The 20,760-nt window shown below is 31.2% G+C and overlaps 2 protein-coding genes across 2 annotated transcripts in view; both read right to left on the bottom strand.

The window, feature by feature from the left end:
• The window catches only part of LOC120191694 (protein SCAR2-like), a 31,038-nt gene extending 25,378 nt beyond the window's left edge, over positions 1-5,660 (bottom strand). The window contains exon 1 of the mRNA XM_039194608.1: positions 5,655-5,660. The gene's annotated coding sequence lies outside the window, so the exon portion shown is untranslated. The remainder of the gene's footprint in view (positions 1-5,654) is intronic.
• Positions 639-1,598, bottom strand: LOC120191890 (plasma membrane ATPase 1-like). Its single transcript, XM_039194764.1, has 5 exons — positions 1,509-1,598; positions 1,207-1,341; positions 1,106-1,118; positions 938-1,038; positions 639-848 (listed from the first exon to the last, which is right to left on the bottom strand). Exons 1-5 carry the CDS (start codon positions 1,596-1,598, stop codon positions 639-641), a joined length of 549 nt encoding a protein of 182 aa, XP_039050695.1.
• Positions 5,661-20,760: the final 15,100 nt, after the last annotated feature.

Here is a 20,760-nt window from a genome sequence, read left to right as displayed (position 1 = left end):
ATTGCTTTCAAGCACTGACTCACCAACATAATATTTCAAGAACTGACTCGACTATATAATGTAAACGGAGATTTGATGTACAAATACAACTAAAACGATGAGATCATATTTTATCATACCCTAGTCAACAGGTTAACATCAATATCATACAATCACCAATTTTTTAATGGAAAATGACGAGTTTGAATCATATAAATAGTCGAGGTAATACATGATAGGATTATGATATATATAAATTATAAACAATTAAAGTGTTTTAGAATGGAAGTAGAATTTGGGATAGTTATAAAGTAATATATGTTTAAAATTTTCTTAATCAATTAACAATGCTCACACATCCTATAGATACATTTATTTAAACTCAAAACCTTTATGGAGAACAACATTTCCTTCTATTACAAAATTATTGATATTTTGAAAAATATACTTGAAATGTGTTATTTATTTTTACCATTTAGTATCCAATGAACTTACCATGACTAGCTGAAAAAACATTTCCCAGATACTTTTACATACACAAGCAAGAAAATTTCCTAAATGTCTTCTTTGGCAGTGGTTGCTACTTCCAGGTTGGGAACTCAGTAAAGCTTGGAATGTCAATTCTTGCTGCCTATAAAATAGCATTAAGTGCTTGGGCATCATGGGTTGAGAACATGATGAGACCCGATTGCCATTGTAACAGACAGAACTGTGGGCATGGCAATAGGAATTCCTCCAATGAGTAGTACCAGCAAATTGTCGATTCCGGGATGATATTCACGGTGTTGAATTGGGTACATGACGATGATTTCAGTTATCATTCCGACCGCAATGGAACATATACAGAAATTACCAATGGCAGTCAACACCTGTTTAACAAAATCGGGAACCAAAGCATTTCATGAATGAAACAAATGAAGAACATGCAAAATAATAAAAAATAAGCTGATCTTAGGACCTTTTGAAAATGTCCCTGTTGATTTGTAGAATCAACAAGGTGAGCAGCTTTTCCAAAGAACGTATGAACACCGGTGGCGATCACGACAGCTTCAATCTCTCCTTGTTTGCATGTAGAACCCGAGTAAATAATGTCACCGGGGCCTTTTTGTTATTGGAAGAGACTCACCAGTTAACGCTGACTGGAACATGGAAAAAGAGAATTAACATCAAGAAAACAAAGTTCAACACACAAAAAAGAAAACGAATCAGTTCAGGTTTCAAAAGAACTTGATCGATTTTCAGCGGATCACCGTCGAGGAGTCTAGCATCAGCCGGAATAATGTCACCGAGTTTAACACTGATGATATCACCGGGAACAAGAACAGATGCATCTTCTTCAATCCACTTCCCATCTCGAAACACCTGAAACGATTCATTTATTAGTCAATTTTCAGACACTAGAGCAACATACTCTAGGTTTGCTTGTGTTCATCTTCAATTCTCGACTCTATTTTTTTCAACAAAGATAGTGTTGATTCATGGAGTTCCATGCAATCTTGCAATGCTCCTCTTTGTTTCTCGACGATCACGTTTCCATTTCCGCCATTGGAGAATAAACTTGTTAGCTTCGCAGCCTCGGATAATGCAGTGTTGAGGGTTTGAAGGAGGTAGAAAAGCATGTTGGGACTGATGTTTACTAAAATGGAAAGCTTCAGTGAATCGAAACAAGAACCTGGGTATGGAGTTGGTTTGCAGAAGCTTCGTATGGAAGTGAGATTTGGGTTCAGAGAATTTGTTGAAGAAACGTTGAGAGAGAAAGTTGAAGAGAAGAAAAAGAAGATGAATATTGGTATAATGATAGAAGCCATTGAAGGCTATTGCAGAAGCTAATAGGATCTTTTTCTGTTTTTATAGACCAATGTTAGATCAGATAAGGTAAATTGTTGAGATTGTCAGACTTAGCGTTGAACTTGAGTTGGTTTGATATCCCACATCGTTGGTTGTTGGGGAATAAGAGGTAAAGTGAGTGTATAAAAGTTGATGGGTTTCAATAAAGGAAAATAAAACCCGCTAAGCTCAGAATCGAGCTCAAAATTGAGCTCAAATCGAGCTTAAAATTGAGCTTGAATCGAGCTTGAATCGAGCTCAAAATCGAGCTTCAATCGAGTTCGAGTTTCGAGCTTTAGTCGAGCTCTTGAATTTTTTTTAGTTCGAGCTTTTTCGAGTTCGAGTCGAGCTCAGTAATACTCGAGCTCGACTCGGCTCGTTTACACCCCTACTTATCACATTAATGCTTGATGGAGGGACCGACTAGCTTTTCTGCCTATATGTCCAGGCCGCTGCTTTTTTGTGGCTGCATTGTTCCTAAATTGGGGATGCGTTTAGGAAAAGGTAAGCCTAGAGCAATGTCACTTACATACCCCCAACACTCGTGAGGGAGACGATCTTGGCCAGAGGGCAGGTGGTGTCACTCATATTGTCCCTCATTTTTGCCTCCCTTCTCTTCGCCCTATGCATCTCTAGCCTGCTGTAATAGATTGGCCAGAGGTGAGGATGACAAATTTGGTTCTAGGAGAGGGTGAGAATAGTTGTTTTAGCTTTCGGGAGAGACGAGGATAGTTGTTTTATCCTTTTTCTTCTAACGTGCGATATCAACAAACTAACATAGCCCAATGACCAAAATAAGATAGATAAAAAAACATGTGGTAAAAACATTACTTTTTTCAAAATCAATGATCAAAATAAGACAAATTAAAAACAAAAAGAATCACAAATACAGTTTAACCAAATATTTATTCGGTATGACCTAACTTCCAGTCAAGTGGTAATTTCAGTTTCTTCGATATACATTGTTATGTGCTTGATTTGATCGAGTCTTTATGACTTTTTTATCGTAAGTTTTCCATATCATTGAAGGTTAATTTTTCCAAATAAAACGACAGGAATTGGGCTCCCTCAAGGCCTACGTCTACAATTTATTATTATTCTTCCAAACCCAAACTACTGGGAGTTGGATTTCTTAAAAGAGTAAAATATAAATAAAATTATATCAAAATGGCAATGAGCCAATGGTTTTGACCCTAATACTTGCAATACGCTTGGGGATTGGATAGATTACAGGTAAAATTATATTACAAGTGAAGGCAAAGATAAGCCAATACAAGAAACTAAATCCATAAAAGTTAAGTGTAATGTTGGAAGAATTATGACCTTTAAATTTTATATTTAATTATTTTTAATTTTACGTTAAATAAATTAAGTTTTGATCTCTTAAAATTTTGAATTCAATTATTTTTTAGGTTTTTTTAAAAAATTTAAGACTAGGTTGATTAGATCCTAACTCTCTATTTTTAGGTGCAATTATTTTATAGACTTTTTTAATTTTAAAATTGAATAAATTAGATTTTAACTCTCTATTTTTAGTATAAATTATTTTTTAAGTCATTCTTATATTAAGTTTAAGGGTAAAATACGTAATGGTTCCTTGACTATAGGATACTACTTTGTCGAGTCCCTCAACTATTAAAAGTTACAAAATAATCCCCTGATTATAAGACATTATTTTTGTTGAGTCCCCCGACTATTAAAAGTTACAAAATGGTCACCCAATTATTCATATATTCTAAACTCGTCCTTTTTGGTTAAAAAATTGACAGTCGTCCGATCTATACGTAAACATGTTGATTGTGATATGATAAAATCTGATCTCATAACCGTTTGAGTTGTTATGTGGATCGATTCTCCGTTTACATTATGTCATCAAGATATTGCTTGAAAGCAATGACAATGCCAATAGATATCATTAAAATATGATTTTATCATATTCCAGTCAGCAGATTAACTTCCAGCTCATACAGACGTTAAAATTTTAATGGAAAAGGACGAGTTTAGAATATTTGAATAGTCGGGAGATCATTTTATAATTTTTAATAGTTGAGAGACTTAACAAAACAATGTCTTATAATTGAGGGACCATTTGTATACTTTACCCTTATGTTTATTAAAAAATTGAATTTAACTGGGTCCATGTACAAAATACAATCAAGACCTGACCTACACATTGCGATATGGTGATGAGAGGATGACAACTGAACGCCTTATATAACAGGATTAATACTAAATTCACGTAAAAGTAAATGAATACTAATAATTTGCATTAATGGTGATTAGTAAGAGTTCCATGAATAAATTAAATTATAAGCGCGCATGCACATAAACGACAGATAGGAACAGCAGATAATCTATAATCGATTCTCCATTTTAACTAATTACCATTATTATATTCAAAACCCTACGTATTTGCACTACTTAATTAATTAATTAACTAATGACGATCGGCTTTAGAAAATGACTTCAGTGAGTCCAGACAAGAGGCTAGTGGCGTCCAAGTTCCCAACACTTGCTACGTACTTGAACAACTCTCACATTACGTACACCTCAACGGATAGTTTTCTTGTACGACAGCTTAATTTAAGATTAAAGAATGGCAAGAAATGAGTGCGACTAAAAATATTATAAAAATCATAATATTTTCGGTTGAGCGTAACCTAAAATGTTATGAAAATATAACATTTTCGGTTCAACTGAAAATATTAAGAAAAAGTTAACATTTTAGGTTGCGCCCAATCAAAAATATTATGTTTTTTATAACATTTTTGGTTGCGCACATTTCATACCGTTCTTTAATCTTAAATTAAATTGTCGTTCCTTAGATTTTATTCACCTAATATATCTTTTGTAATGTTAATATATAAACAAAGTAAGAAAAAAAAGTTTAAACATATATATAAAAGTGAGAGACGAAGTTAGAATAAAATATTAGGATACATAAGGTATCTAAGTTCAAACTAATAGGGACTTATTACATATTTAATCTAAAAAATTAGAAGGGATAAAAGTCTAATTATACTTAAGTTTAAATTGATAAGGACCTAGAATGTTATTAGATAAAAAATTTGGGGAGCGGCAATAACTCCATCCATTCTCTATATGAGAGTTGCAAAGAATTTTTTTTAATAATCATTAATATTTGATTACTGGTTGATTAATCTGATCGAATACCGCATAAATTTATTATTGGAATGACTCTTCTTATCTAATTTTTTTATTCATAATATTAAGATTCGAAGTTTTAACTTTAATTAAAATATCTAGTATATTATTTCACATTGAATTTAATTATGTTGCTGCAAGTGCAAGCCTGCAAAAATTAAGTTATTTCGATAAGTGGTGGATCCATAAATATTTTTTAAGATGTGTATACATGTATTAATATTTAATAACACAAAATTTTCGTATAAAGTAAGAATAAATAAAATTTTAGAATAAATATCATTAATAAAATGAGTAACAAACTAAAAAAAAAAATTAAAGTGGACACTTGTCTATCATGAATTAAGGGCGTCTTCGCCACTATTGCTACCTTTGTGTAGCTGTAAAAGTAGGTGTTAATTTTGGGCGTAGGTCTAATTAAGTTATTTCCCCCTATTTTAATTCCACATTGATGAATAATTACGCTAGCTAATCACCATTATGATTTGCCTCCACTTCACTCCACTGCTACATTTTGTGCTTGCACGCCATATGTCCATTATCCATTTCCGTATTAGCTTTAATCTTTTACCCACTTTCATGTTTGTCTCAACTTTTCTTAAATAAAAAGTAAACTACACTACTAGTCATTAAATTTTTAGGGCACTCACTTTAGTCATCGAATGGTTGATCTCAATACTAAGAAGGTAGTGTTTAACAAGAAGAATAATATAATTTTGTTCCAAGTTGATTCGACCATTGATAATGACATATAAAAAAGTTTTGGTTTTTAGTTTCAATTGAAATTTGAGGTGGTTGGAAGATTTTCCGTAAGTTTGAATCCAATAAAAGAAAAGGAAAAAACTAAATAATTTGGTAATTTTTTGACCAAAGAAACTGTTGAACGATGATAGAAATGACGATAAAAGAAAGAGCTATAACAATTTTTCAAGGTTTCTTTAATGTGCCACGTCACTCGTTGTTTGATTTTAGCGAAATAGAAGTCTTTCTTATTGACAGTGACATCAAAGAAATGTTATTTCTTTTTTATTTTAGTGATCAAAGTAAACATACTCTAAAAATGAAGTGACTACTAATCAATTTACCCTAAAATAAAAAATAATCAATCCTCATCTTGATTCGAGGAACGACACTCACTAACTCCACCATATGATATATATATATATATATATATATATATATATTATATATATATATATATATATATATAATTTAATTAATAAATCTAGTATGATACTCCCTTTTCCTGTACTTCTTGGTATAATAATTATATATTTCTTTTGTAAAGTGATGTCAAGTATACATATATTGTTAGATCAATTGAGTTTTTTTATTACTCACTGATTTTTTATCGACTGATCTACTAATTCAGATCGAATTTTATAGGGATCTATTTTGGTATTATTCTCTTAATTCGGTTTACTCTATTCACAAACGTCAGGATTCGAATCTTTGACTTTGTTTAAAGAGTCTAATGTCTCATCCCACTAAATCAACTAGTTACTGGTAGATTAATTGAATTTAATGATTGAGATTGAAATTTTAAATTCAAGAATAATTCATTTTTTCATAATTTTTTTATTTGCTAATATTACTTTTATACATCTATTTTCATTTATCGAACGAAAAAAACATTTAAAATTATGAAAAAAATACATTATATAAATAGATCTATCTTTATCTCTCTCTATACACGGTCACTGATAGAGAGATGGTTACTTAATTTATACTTGTGCTTCCTATTCATATCTCTATCAGGGAAATTCCATTTCCAGGTCAATCTCTTAAATTAAATTTATGGGCATGGAAAACCCGTTATTGTTTAAAGCTATCTTCTTCAGTTCCATGTAATTAAGGCATAACACTAAAATTTTCAACCAACGTTAATTAAAATGGTTATTTTAATATTTATATATATATATTTAAAACATTATAGACATGACGTCTCATTTTAGAGCGGAAATATTACTTTATGAATAAAATCATCAACTAACAAACGATTAACATTTTAAAATATGAATTTTTTAGTCTAAAATGAAACGTTAGAAACTAAAATGCTCCAGAAAATGAAACTATTTAGTCAAACGTTAGAGACATCTTTATCCTAAAATGAAACGTTAGGACTAAAATGTTTCATAAAAAATAATAAGGACCAAAATGATAATTTTGATAAATATTGGAGGCTAATTTTGACATTAGGCCAATACTTAATTCTGTCGTTAATTACAGTTGATTCTGAATTCATTATTATTGTTACTGGACACTGTGATCATAATATAATATACTCAGTATGGCACACAGAAATGGGTGAAAATTTAAAAAATGGGGAGTTAAAACATTTTTTAATAGAAAAAGAGTTATTTTAATTTAAATTTAAAATTTTAAAATTTTAAAATATTAATGGTTTTATAATTATTTAATTTTATATTTATATTTATAAAATTTTAATCGAGTTAACATTTAATTAAGTCAAAATATATTAAATTACATCATATTCATCAAGTGAATTAATTTTTTTTGTCATCTTAATTTTCTAGGAATTTGTCTTGATTAATCTGGGTTACCTTTGTGATATATCTAATTTTGATAGGTGTGTCTTTCAACAATAATTTATATATATATATATATATATATATATATATATATATATATATATATAAAAGATATAAAACTCGAGACCTACTTAATTGATATCAAACTAATTACCAATTTTAAAGAAATTTATTGGTTAAGTGAATTAATTTTCAATTGAAGTAATGTTGAATAACCGATCAATTATGTAAATCAGGGACTTACACATGACATGACACCTATTAGCAGGAAAAAGAAAAAGAAAGTGTTAGTCACAACTTCTACCGTGGTAATCTTAATATATGGTTAATAAAAGACGTTATCAGTTTTGTTATTATTTTTTAATAAAATAGGTAAATAATTAACTAAAATATTATTATTTCTATCTAATATATTAATATTTTTTAACATTTCTGGTAAAGTGTCCAATAATAATAAAATCTGTAAGAAAAATAACAAAACTGGTAAAACACCTAATAATAATAAAATCGATAAAAATAATAATATTTTCGATAATTTTTTACTGATTTTTTTAAATAATAATAATAAAACCAATAACTTATTTCTTTAATAAGCTCTGTTTTGAAAACCGGACCGGATCGGTCGGTTCAACCGAAAATCGTTGTTTAGTCCGGTTCAATCTAAACCGATTGAACCGCTATTAGTGAACTGGCCAGAACCGCTAAACCGTTCGAACCGGACCGGCTGAAAATCGGAAAAAAATGGGAAAAACCGGGATTTTTGTTTTTTTTATAAAAAAATTAAACCAAACAACGTCGTTTGTTAAACGAGCCAAGTCGAACTCGAGTATTGTTGAGCTCGACTCGAACTTGAAAACTTTAAAAGTAAGCTCAACTCAACTCAAACTCACAAGCTAAAAATTATCAAGTTCAACTTAAACTCGAAATATAATATTGAAACTTGAACTCAAAAAGGCTTGAACTCAAAAAAAAATTAGAAGCTCGATTGAAGCCTAAAATTCGAGCTTAATTGAAGTGAAAGAATAGTTCACTCAATGCTCACCAAAAGGCTCCATGATTTTGAATGCCGAATTACCTCTATTATTTATAGAAGTTAGTTGTGATGCGCTTCTATGTTTCTTAGCAATGTGAGATTGTTTTGTTCTCATATTTTTACTCTTTAGACTTTTGTGATGCTCTTCTATGTTTCTTAGCCATGTGAGATTGTTTTTATAAAAAAAAAATTAAACCAAACAATATCATTTTGTTATGATTTTTTTAACCCCAAATTTATTTTTTAATTATAGTTATATAATTATATTTATTATTTAATATCTTTTACCTTAAATATTATGTTGTAGTTATTTTGAATCATTTTGTTTCACTTGATTTTATGGTTTTTAACTTATATATGTTATGACTTGCTTTGAATATGACTTGTGATATAAAAATTATTTTTTATTAAATATTTTTTTGATATTTTATTTAATTTTTTAAATAATTATGATGTCGTCCGGTTCACTAACCGATCCGATTCTGAAAACCATGTTAATAAGTATATTAAGATTGTCCCCCGTAATAATTTTCTAGTGCTCCACCACAAAAATTAAATTAAGGTGGGACTGCTGCAATCATGAATTTTCAAAACGTTAGTCCTCGCACTCCTCAGCTCAACTCTCTATGGGCTACATATAAGCCAATTTTTAATTCTATTATATATTTATTAAAAAATTAATTGAATAAGTTTTTTTAAATATTATTATTGTTTTTTAAAATAATTGATAATTATACAAATAATTTTTCAACTATAGGATATTATTTTGTTGAGTCTACCGGCTGTTAAAGTTAAAAAATGATCCCCGATAATAGGGAGTTGCTTTGTTAAGTCCCTCAAATATTAAAAGTTACAAAATGATCACTCGATTATTCATTATGTTCCATACTCATCCTTTTCCGTTAGAAAAGTTAACGGTCGTCTGAGTTAAACGTTAACATGTTGCCTGAGATATGATTGTTCGTTTGAGATTATGGTATCAAATTTTTATTATATCTCAATTAGTAAATTAACGTCCAGCTCAGACTGTCGTTTATTTTAAAAAAATGGACGAGTTTGAAACATAATGAATAGTTGAGTGACCATTTTGTAACTTTAAATAGTCGAGGGACTCAACAAAACAACTCTCTATAGTTAGGGGACTATTTTATAACTTTTAATAGTCGAAAAACTCAACAAAACAATATCTTATAATTAAGGAACCATTTGTATATTTTACCTAGAAAATAAATATGAATAAGGAGGATATGCCCCCACAAATACAATAACATCAACAACACCAACGTTGCTTCAAAACTTTTAATTATGACCCAACTTAAACCTAACCTAACCAGCAATTATTAGTTACATTTGTGAGTTAATTGCACAGCACATGCGTTGATTACTGCTTCACCTTCATTTCCTTCCCTCTCCATTATTACGTTTTACACATTATCTTCTCCAAAGTTTGCAAATTAAACCCACAAATTTGTATAAATAATATTCTTACATGGCATTTAGTTGGCATTATCTTCATAGTCCTTAGCTGGCATTGCCCAATTATATAGCTTAACTGTTGATGTCTGAGGTAAGGAGAGGTGCAATCCATGAACAAAAAATAGAATATCTTAATTGCTATCTGAAAAATCTAGCTGTGACAAATTTGCCTTTTTTCTTTCTATTTTATATTTTTATTGTTGAAGTGCAAAAATGTAAAGTGCATATTATCAGGTTTAATTTAGATTCAAATTATTCTTAGGTCAGATGTATATATGATTTAAATCCAAAATATTCAAGCTCAACTGGATTAAGGTCAATATCAGTTCATACTCAAATCTATTTTGAATCATCATCACTTCAGGTCACAAACAATTCAGACTTAAATCAATATTATTCGGTTTTCCAATCGGGTCAGATTTTTACATTCCTAATACAAAGTGCAAGGGGTCCCCGCACAACTAAGCACCCTTTTTCAATATTCATCTCCACTTTGTTTGGGATGATTATAAAAGTGGGGGCATGGAATTTGCATACTCAAATTACTCAAATTCTCCATGAAAGTAATTTAGCCTCTCTCTCTCTCTCTTCTGCAACATGAGAAGACAAAGGTGTGTGTCGAGCAAGATGGAGAAGCAGGGCACGTGCATTACTAACTCCACTGCCATCTGTGGCTTTTGTTAAGCTCCAATACTGAGTTAGTTCTTCATGTGCCCCTCTTCCCCATCATGATCACTGCACCTTCTTTGCTTCACAACAACATCCACCCCATTTCTGGTGAGTTAATCGCTACCTCATAAGCATGGCAGTTCCTACTATGGGTTTAAATTACGGTTGCGATCGTATTTTCAGTTACAATTATCGCTACCTCATTTCGACTAGCCACTCACAAAGTACTGCTGCTTCCTTTGTTTCTTAATAAACTTGTTATGTGCATCTGCATGGAAATCTATACTGTGAGTTTCTTTCTAATGAAAATTTCAACTATGTACGGATGGATATTTCATATTTATTTTTACTCCTCTACTTTATATTTAATTTTTTTAAAACCTTTTTTTTATTAATTTTAAGTTTTAAATATAATGATAAAAATGTCAACTATAATATTTTGATTTTTTTAAAGAGAAAATTGTATTTTTTTTCACATTTAGCTTTTTATGTTCTCTATAATTTCTTCCATGTTATTTAAGCAAGAATTGTTTAATGTTATTTTAATATTATGTATATTGGTTATCAGTTATCACATTAGTACAAAGATTATAATGCTTTAATTTAAGAATATATATTTTTGTACTATGCTTGTTTCATTACTCCATTAGTAACTCATTTTATACAAGTTGACACAGTGATTCAATTTTGGGTATTCAAACAAATAATTGATCATCGATTGTAACTAATTTTTTTTTGAAAATATTAACCGAACGGAATAAAGTTCGATTAATTCGTTCCGTGATCAAATCAAACGAATTTTTTAGTTAGATTAATTTGAGTTTAATAGATGTTATTTAAGTTAAAATTTAATTAAGACTTGATAATTAATGAGTCTAGTGTGGTTAATAAATAGTTGATTCTTAATTTTTAATGAGTTTGAGTTTAAAATGTGTATTTAATATATATAATATTTAATATTTTTCGGTTAATTCAATTAATTAACTAATTTCAAACTAAATTAACCGCTAAATAAATATTGAAAAAAGTAATTGTTCCCTGATTAAGCTAATTCGACGGCCAATCGTTTTAACCGAACTAATTTGATTCAATTGATTAATTCGATTAAAACCGAAAAATGAACACCCTATTGTAATTGAAAAGAAGTATGATTTTTTATATTGTTATCATAAATTTATATAGATTCTTAAAAATTAATGAATGATGTATAATAATACCTTATTTTTGTTATTTTTCACGATGATTCGTATTTTAATTATTTTCTCCTGATGTTTTTGTGTGAATCTTAATCTATTTTATTTCTATATAAATTATTATAGCGGTTCAATTTCAATGCCTAGTCTATTTACTTAAGTTACTAAATATAAAATTTTATTTTAAATAATTACTATAGTGATCAATGTAGATAATTCTTATTTATTACTTTATTTTACTTTTTAAATGATATCAGATACTTCACCGGCTAACCCATATTGATATAAAATCACTACGAATCAATTGGGAAAAGAAATAAAAAATTATTTATTTGTTTATTTTAATTCTAAGTACTATAGGTGATCTTCAATTGCAAGTCAATTTTGTATATCTTACCCAATTCATTTAGATAAAAATTTTAAATTTATGTTTATTTTTTAATTATGTATTAACGAAAATTGGTGGTTTTATATTTGTGTGTCGAAAAATTGTTATTTATTTTTAATTTTTAAATACAACAAGGATTACTATTTAATATACTGTTAGTGAAAAAAATAGCTACACAATTGATATATATATGATGTCTAATACTCTTTTAACGTAAATTTAGATTTGATAATTTATAAAATACTAAATATTTATATTATTGAAAATTCTAAACCAAAAACTTAAATTCAGACTCCCAACAGTTGACGTGTGAGAAATCTTTTATATTTCTTGAATTTTAAGGTTGACTTTAAGACATTGAGCAAGACTAAATTTATCTCCTTTAAAAACAAAGAGTATCAATTGATTTATTATTTTGCACGTCAATCCTTTATAATATTTTTATCAATGTAGTTCTTTTGTGACAATCCAAGAATATCCCAAGATCTATCTCGATGTATCTTAATCCTAAAGTCAAAATAGACATCTCTAAGATATTTCATTTCAAAATGATTAAATAAAAGTCTATTAGTTTCATGCAATAAACCTACATTTCTGTCTAATAAATTATCATCAACATATAAAACCACAAATATGTACTTATTCCCACTAAACTTGTGGTACACGCAATCATCAACAATATTGATCTCAAAACAACTAGATAATTACTTGGTAGAATTTATGGTACCATTGACGAGAAGGTGGCTTGAGTCCATATATGTATTTAGTTAATCTGCAATATATATTCTTTGGAATTAGTTAGTTCATATATGTTGTCATTTAGAAATGTAGTCGTAACATCCATTTAGTGTAACTCAAGATCTAAATGAGCAACAAATGTCATGATTATCCTAAAAGAATCTTTTGATGAAATATGAGAGAAAGTCTATGTAAGTCAATACATTCCTTTTGAGTATATCATTTTAGTTACATGACACACTTTATACCTCTTTACATTATCATTTGTATCCCTCTTGATTTTAAATATCTATATGCAATTGATTGGTTTTTCACCTTTAGGTAATGGTACGGTTTCCCAAACTTTATTATCTTACTTAGATTAATACTCTTCTTGTATGACATTTATCGACTTTCAAGATTTAGTACTCTTCATGGCCTAATGAAATTTGATTGGATAATTTTCCATCATTCCATTGTCATCCTCATTTTCTTAAAGAAATAAATGTAGTAATCCGGAATAACATTTCTATTTTTTCTCGTAGATCTCCTTAATGACATTTATTCTTGAGGTTATTGAGTTTTTTCTTCTAGATCAATCACATTATCTCAAACAGAGAGTTGTTTAACATTATTTTGATGTTCTAGTTTCATTTATTGATTATATATACATACATACATACACACACACACATATATATAAAAGCACTATCAAAGTGATAGTAGGAACTGAATTTAAATTAAATTCTTCCATAAAAACAATGTCTTTAACTTTATTTTTCTTGTAACATCTCAATCATTCAGGTCAATGACCAAAATGTAAGAACTTTTAAACTCAGTGGTTGAATTAGAATAATTTGATAAATTCAAAGATTTATGGAGGAATTTTTATGCTGGGTATTATAGCAAATATGGATGGTTGACAAGGGCAAAATGGTAATTTGTAGGAAAGGATATTTTATTTGCTTTCTTATTGGATAAGTATGTGGTAAAAAGAGAGAAGTGTTTGGAACTATTTCTTTCTCTTCTTCTTCTTCTTGTCGTGGACTTCATTAGCAAAGGTAAGCTTTTGTAAATCGATGATTTCTTTAAATTTTGGGTTGGTTTTGGAAGCTTTCGTGTTAAATAAGTTTAAGGAAAGCTTGAATAGGATTAAAACATCAAGAAGAGTGAATTATACATGGATTTGTAAAATGGGTTTTAATATGAATTTTGACATGGTTTGGTTTTTAGAGTTTTGGTGAGATTTTTGACTTGTCAATGAGTTAATTAAAGGGTTATGAGTATTAGAAATGATTAAGAGCTAGGTTGAAAACATGGCATGATTCTTAAATGTAAGTGTTTTAGTGAGAATTTGATATGTTTAAGAGTAGTAATTGATGACAAGTTGGTTTGAATGCAAGAAATTTAGTTTAAAGGCTTAAGAAAGGATGTTATAATATATTTGAGAGGATTTTTGGGTATTTTGAAGCAAAAATGGTAATTCTGGGCTTTGAGTATCGGTACCGTTAGAATAATAACGATTCTTCAAGGGAAAAATCAATGAAATTATTAAGGGTAGTATCGATATCGGTTGAAGAGGTATCGATACTATAAGGGTAGTATCGATACCAGAAGGATGTTATCGATACCATTTTTAAGATACAATTACAGAATGCCATATCGGTATCGGTACCATGAAGAGGTATCGATACCTTTGAAGGGAAGTATCAATACTGTTGGGGTAGTACTAATACTTCTAAGCATGAAACAGAATGTAGGGTTTCTTGCATCATAAGTTATTCTAATTGGATATTAATGAGTTGAAGAACAATATTGATTTTCAAATGTTTTGTGTAGTGATTGATCGTAATCAACTTCTGATAGCTTGACATATTAAGTATCGATCCGAAAAGTTTTAAGGATTTGGATTAGAACTTACGTGAGGCAAAGGTGAGTGCAACTTCTTGGTTTTGCAACAGAATTGAGGAAGGCTTGCGATAAGCCAACCTCAGTGTTTTCGATCGAAAACATTATAATTTCTTTTATGTTATATTTCAATGTTTTATTCAAGTTATATTAAACAAGCTATGTTTTATGATTATATAATTATGGAAATGTGAATCGTGAACAAGTGAATGTGAACAGACTCTTTGAAAGAGAAAATATGTGAATAAGAAACACTTCGAATAATGATTGAACATAATTATGTGAATAATAGTCCAAAGTATATGTATAAGAATTAGAGGTATAGTTGGCATACCTAGAGTCGAGGGTTTTATATGGTCATTCGGGACAATTATGTGGCACTTCGCTGTAATCTATGTGGCACTTCAGTGCAAAACCTATGTGTTCATTCGGGACAATTATGTGGAACTTTAGTGCAAATTACGAGTTGTGGTGACAATATTAGTGCACAACCTCAATGTACTCATATACCTAGCGTTCTCAGTAGTATACCTTGGGCATTTGGAACAAAGACATACAAATTGAAACTATTCATAAGTATACTTTTGATATGAAAAATAAGGAGAGTTTTTCGTAAAACATTTTGGATAAAACAAATAGGATTTTGTTTACTAAGTTAGCACTATTAGTATTACCTCACTAAGTTATCGACTTAGCGTGTGATTTCTCTCACTTGTAGGTTTAAAGAAAGCAGAAGAGTGAAGTTAACGTGGATTTCGTACACCTTGAAGATCAGATCAGAACAAATTAAATGTATGTATTTTCTAATATTGTAACTGTTGGCATGTATTAAGCGTTTAATTTGCAAATGCTCTGATCTAATTTGTAAACTCCTATATTTTGATATTTATGTAAATTATTAAGATTTTATGTAAAAATGTATGTGAAATGATTATCTTATTAAAGAAGTTAATAGTTTTTTTTATGTTGATACAAATTTTAATGTTGTTCATAATTGTGAATTGCATATGTTTTGAAAAGTCAAATGTGACACATTGGATTCATACTCGGGTCGGGTACAAGTCAGGGGTATTATATTTAATGGTATCAGAGCTATGGTTTAAGTGGTTTTAAGTTTAAAATAAAGTCATTTTTGGTTTTAAAAAGTATACATGCCAACTTTTAATAAAGTCTTTTTGATTTGATAAGGTGATTAATATGTTATCCTTGCTAATACCTTTAGTAAATTGATCTTAATAGTTGTCAAATTTTGAAGGCTCCTGAAGTGATGCGGGAAATAGGATGGAAGAGAGTAGTAACTTACCTGCCCTGAGCAATTGGACACAACAGGGAGTGCCTGTGCAAGATCAAGGGACTTTCTTTCAGAAATTGGACGCGATTCTGACGCGTTTCCAACCGTTTGCCTCCTCAGCCCCTAAGATGAATATCCCTAAAGAATTGAGAAGTTTAGGAGCATTTGAATTTAGGGGAGAAGCTGAAAAAGGTTCGATTGCCGCAGATATGTGGCTCAATGACTTGAAGGTTATGCTAGAGAATCTTCATTATTCCGAAATGGAGAAATTGGATAGTACAATTTCGTTATTAAGAGGTCAAGCCAGAATTTGGTGGTCGAATGTGACGATGAGAGCTTCAAGAGATCAGGTGACTTGGCCCTTCTTTCTAGAGGAGTTTAAGAACAAATACATAGGAGATCAGTTTATCAGGCAGATGAAACAAGAATTTCTGAATTTAAAGCAAGGGATTCGTACGGTATATGAGTTTGAGTGTGAATTCAATAAGTTGAGTCGATTTGTTACCGAGTTAGTTTTTACAGAGAATGACACATATGATTGGTTTGTGGAGGGTTTATAACCCCAATTGAAAGAGTTATTATTGACACTTAACATCTCTTCCTTCCAAGAGGTAGTGAACCGAGCTCAAGCTTTGGAGTGAGCTTAAAATGAAAGATTTACGGAACAAAGGACGCAATGGAATAAGAGATCTGGTGCATCGTCTGGTTCTTCTCAATCAAAGAAGAGTAGAGGTTTGAGTTCTCGACCTCAGACTAGAGCAGAATCCGTAGCATCATCAAGTAGAAGATCAAATTCGGGAAGAGCAAGACAATTTTTTGGTAGAATCCGGAGTGGACAAGCTGAAACAATGTCAGCATTGTGGGAAGAACCATAGTGGAGTTTGCAGAAGGGTCTCTGGAGCTTGCTTTAAGTGTGGAGAGGCAGGACATCTTATTGAGACTGCCCAATGATGACGGGAGAGCTTGCCCAAACATAGAGATCCACGACTGCACCGATGATAGGTAGAGGTAGAGGTAGAGGAAAAAATCAATCTGTGTCAATTACTCAACCTGAAGTACGCTTTACCGCTCAGGTGTACAACCTGAAGACCAGTGAAGATTGCGATGATCCTGAAATCATTGCAGGTACTTTTCAGATAGCTGGTAAATATGTTTTAGTTTTGATTGATCTGGGATCGAATTATTCATATGTCAGTAGTAAACTTGTTAAAGATTTGAACATTCCGTTAGAACCTTGTTCATAGTGAAGTAATTGTGACGAATCCGTTAGGACATAGTGCTCGGGTGAGACAAATCTGTCGAGGGTGTCCCATATGGATTCAAGGAATTGAATTCCCTGCTAATCTAATGGAATTACCTTTTGATGAATTCAAGGTTATCCTTGGTGTGGATTGGCTTTATCATTACCATGCCAACGTGGATTGCCGACTTAAGCAAGTTCAGTTATCAAGTCTTGAGGGATTGGAAGTTAGTGTGGTCAGCGAAAGAATCAATCCTTTAACTAAAATGATATCATTGATATCGGCTCAGAAGTTAATACTGCAAGGATGCCAAGCATACATTGCTAATGTAATCGATACAAGAGTCAAAGAAAAGAAGCTTGAAGATATTTCGACAATCAGAGAATTTCTAGAAGTATATATGGATGAGTTGCATAGGTACTTCTAGATAGGGAGGTTGAGTTTTAGATTGAAGTGACGTATGAATCAACACCGATTTTGATGGCTCCTTATAGGATGGCCTCGAAGGAATTGGAAGAATTAAAGGCTCAGTTGTAGGAACTTCTAGATAAAGGGTTTATTAGACATAGTGTGTCACCTTGGGGTACTCTAGTGTTATTCGTAAAGAAGAAAGATGGTTTGATGCGTTTTTGTATCGATTATTGTCAGCTTAACAAGGTAACCATAAAGAACAAGTATCCTCTTCCAAGGATTGATGATTTATTTGATCAACTCAAAGGAGAGGCAGTGCTTTCAAATATCGATTTACGTTCAAGGTATCATCAGCTAAAGATTCAAGAAAAAAATGTTCCAAAAACGATATTTAGGACTCGATATGGTCATTACGAATTTGGAGTAACGTCATTCGGGCTAACTAACACGCCTGCAACTTTCATGGACTTGATGAATAATTTTTTTCAACCTTACCTTGATCAATTTGTGGTCGTCTTTATTGATGATATCTTAGTGTATTCAAAGTCAAGGGAGGAGCATGATGTCCATCCTCGTGTGGTTCTCCAAACGTTGTGAGACAAGAATCTGAGTTTTGGTTGTCTGAAGTGGCATTTCTAGGATATGTGGTTTCTACTGAGAGAATTCGGGTAGATCATCAGAAAGATAAAGTTGTGTTAGAATGAGAGGTTTCGAAGTATGTGTCGGAAGTTCGAAGTTTCTTGGGTCTTGCAGGATATTATCGAAGGTTTGTTAAAAACTTTTCGATGATCTCTCTACCCTTAACCAAATTTTTAAGAAAGGATGTGCATTTTGAATGAACTCCTGATTGCCATAAAATCTTTGAAGCATTGAATAAAGTTTTGACAGAATCTCCTATATTGGTGCAACCGGAATCAAACAAAGATTTCACTATTTTTAGTGATGCTTCCCATAATGGGTTGGGTTGTGTTTTAATGCAAGAGGGGAAGTTAGTTGCTTATGCTTCAAGACAACTTAAGCCTCATGAAAAGAATTATCCGACGTATGACTTGGAGTTAGCAGCTGTGGTCTTTGCGTTAAAAATTTGGCGACATTATTTATATGGTGAACATTGCTATATCTTCACTGATCATAAGAGTTTGAAGTATTTGTTGACGTAAAAGGAGTTAAATTTGAGGCAAAGAAGGTGGATGAAGTTGCTAAAAGATTATGATGCAATCATTGATTACTATCTCGGGAAAGCCAACGTGGTAGCGGACGCTCTTAGTCGGTAGACTTTTACCGCTTTGCATAGTTTGGACGCTCGAATTGTGCTAAAAGAAAATGGTGCATTAATGGCTGAGTTAATGTTGAAGCCATTATATTTAGAGATGATTAAGAAGTTGCAAAAGAAAGATGATAAATGTTTAACTTGGTTCGAGCAAGTAGAGAAATGTGGACTCCATGACTTCGAGGTTAAGTTAAATGGGTGTTTATATTTCAAAAATCTAGTTTTTGTTCCCAAAAGTTATGAGTTGATAAGAGATATATTGTATGAAGCTCATTGTAGTCCTTTAACGATGCACCCAGGAGGAAACAAGATGTATCAAGATTTGAAAAAGTGTTTTTGGTGGCCAGGCATGAAGAGAGACATTACGGAATTCGTAGCAAATTGTTTTAATTGTCAACAAGTGAAAGTTGAACATCAAGTGCTTTCAGAATTATTGCAACCCATCTCAATTCCTCAGTGGAAATGGGAAAATATTACGATGGATTTTGTAACGGGTTTGCCTTTATCATCGGGTAAAAATGATTCGATTTGGGTAATTATGGATCACCTTACAAAGACTGCACACTTTATCCCTATGCGAAAATATTTTTCTATGGAGAAATATGTTGAATTATATATCAAGGAGATAGTGCGACTGCATGGTGTTCCAATCTCAATAGTTTCTAATAGAGATCCCAGATTCACTTCGAGATTTTGGAAGTCTTTGCAAGGAGCTTTGAGTACCCGATTGAATTTTAGCACTGCTTTTCATCCTCAGACTGATGGTCAATCAGAGAGAACAATTGAGGTTCTGGAAGATATGTTGAGAGCTTGTGCCATTGATTTTGCTGGATCATGGGAAAGGTATTTATCGCTTGTTGAATTTGCTTATAATAACAGTTACCAATCCAGTATCAAGATGTCACCGTATGAAGCATTGTATGGAAAGAAGTGCAGAGCACCACTCAATTGGTATGAATTAAGGGATTGTGAAGTTCATGGTCTAGATTTGATTAAAGAAGTGGAAGAAAAGATCCAGGTGATTTAGCACAATTTGAGAGTGGTCTCAGACAGACAAAAGTCATACGCTGATTTGAAAAGAAAAGAAATTGAATTTCAAGTAGGTGATAAGGTGTTTTTGAAAGTATCACCTTGAAATAAAGTGCTTCGATTTGGGCATAAAGGAAAACTGAGTCATAGGTTCATTGGACCTTATGAAGTTTTGAAGAAAGTTAGACCAATGGCATATCAGTTAGCGTTGCCACCAGAAATGAAAAAATCCATAATGTATTCCATGTGTCTATGCTTAGGCGTTATCGACCAGATCCTACAAACATCATAACTCCATATGAAATAGAAGTTCAATCTAACTTGACATATGAGGAAGAATCGATTCAGATTCTAGTTTTTGAAAATAAGTAATTGCGGAATAAGACGATTCTACTAGTTAAGGTTCTTTGGAGGAACCATAAAGTAGAAGAAGCTACGTAGGAGCGTGAAGAGGATATGAGAAAGCAATATCCCCACCTTTTTGTACAATGAAAATTAGAGTACGAATTTTCTTAAGGGGGAGATTTGTAATATCCCAATCATCGGGTCAGTGACCAAAATGTAAGAACTTTTAAACTCAGTGGTTCAATTAGAATAATTTGATAAATTCA

This window comes from Hibiscus syriacus, unplaced genomic scaffold, assembly GCF_006381635.1.
Source record: "Hibiscus syriacus cultivar Baekdansim isolate YM2019G1 unplaced genomic scaffold, ASM638163v2 tig00116971_pilon, whole genome shotgun sequence".
NCBI lineage: Eukaryota > Viridiplantae > Streptophyta > Magnoliopsida > Malvales > Malvaceae > Hibiscus > Hibiscus syriacus.
Note: the sequence above shows the minus strand (reverse complement) of the source record. Positions and strands in the feature narration are given on the sequence as shown.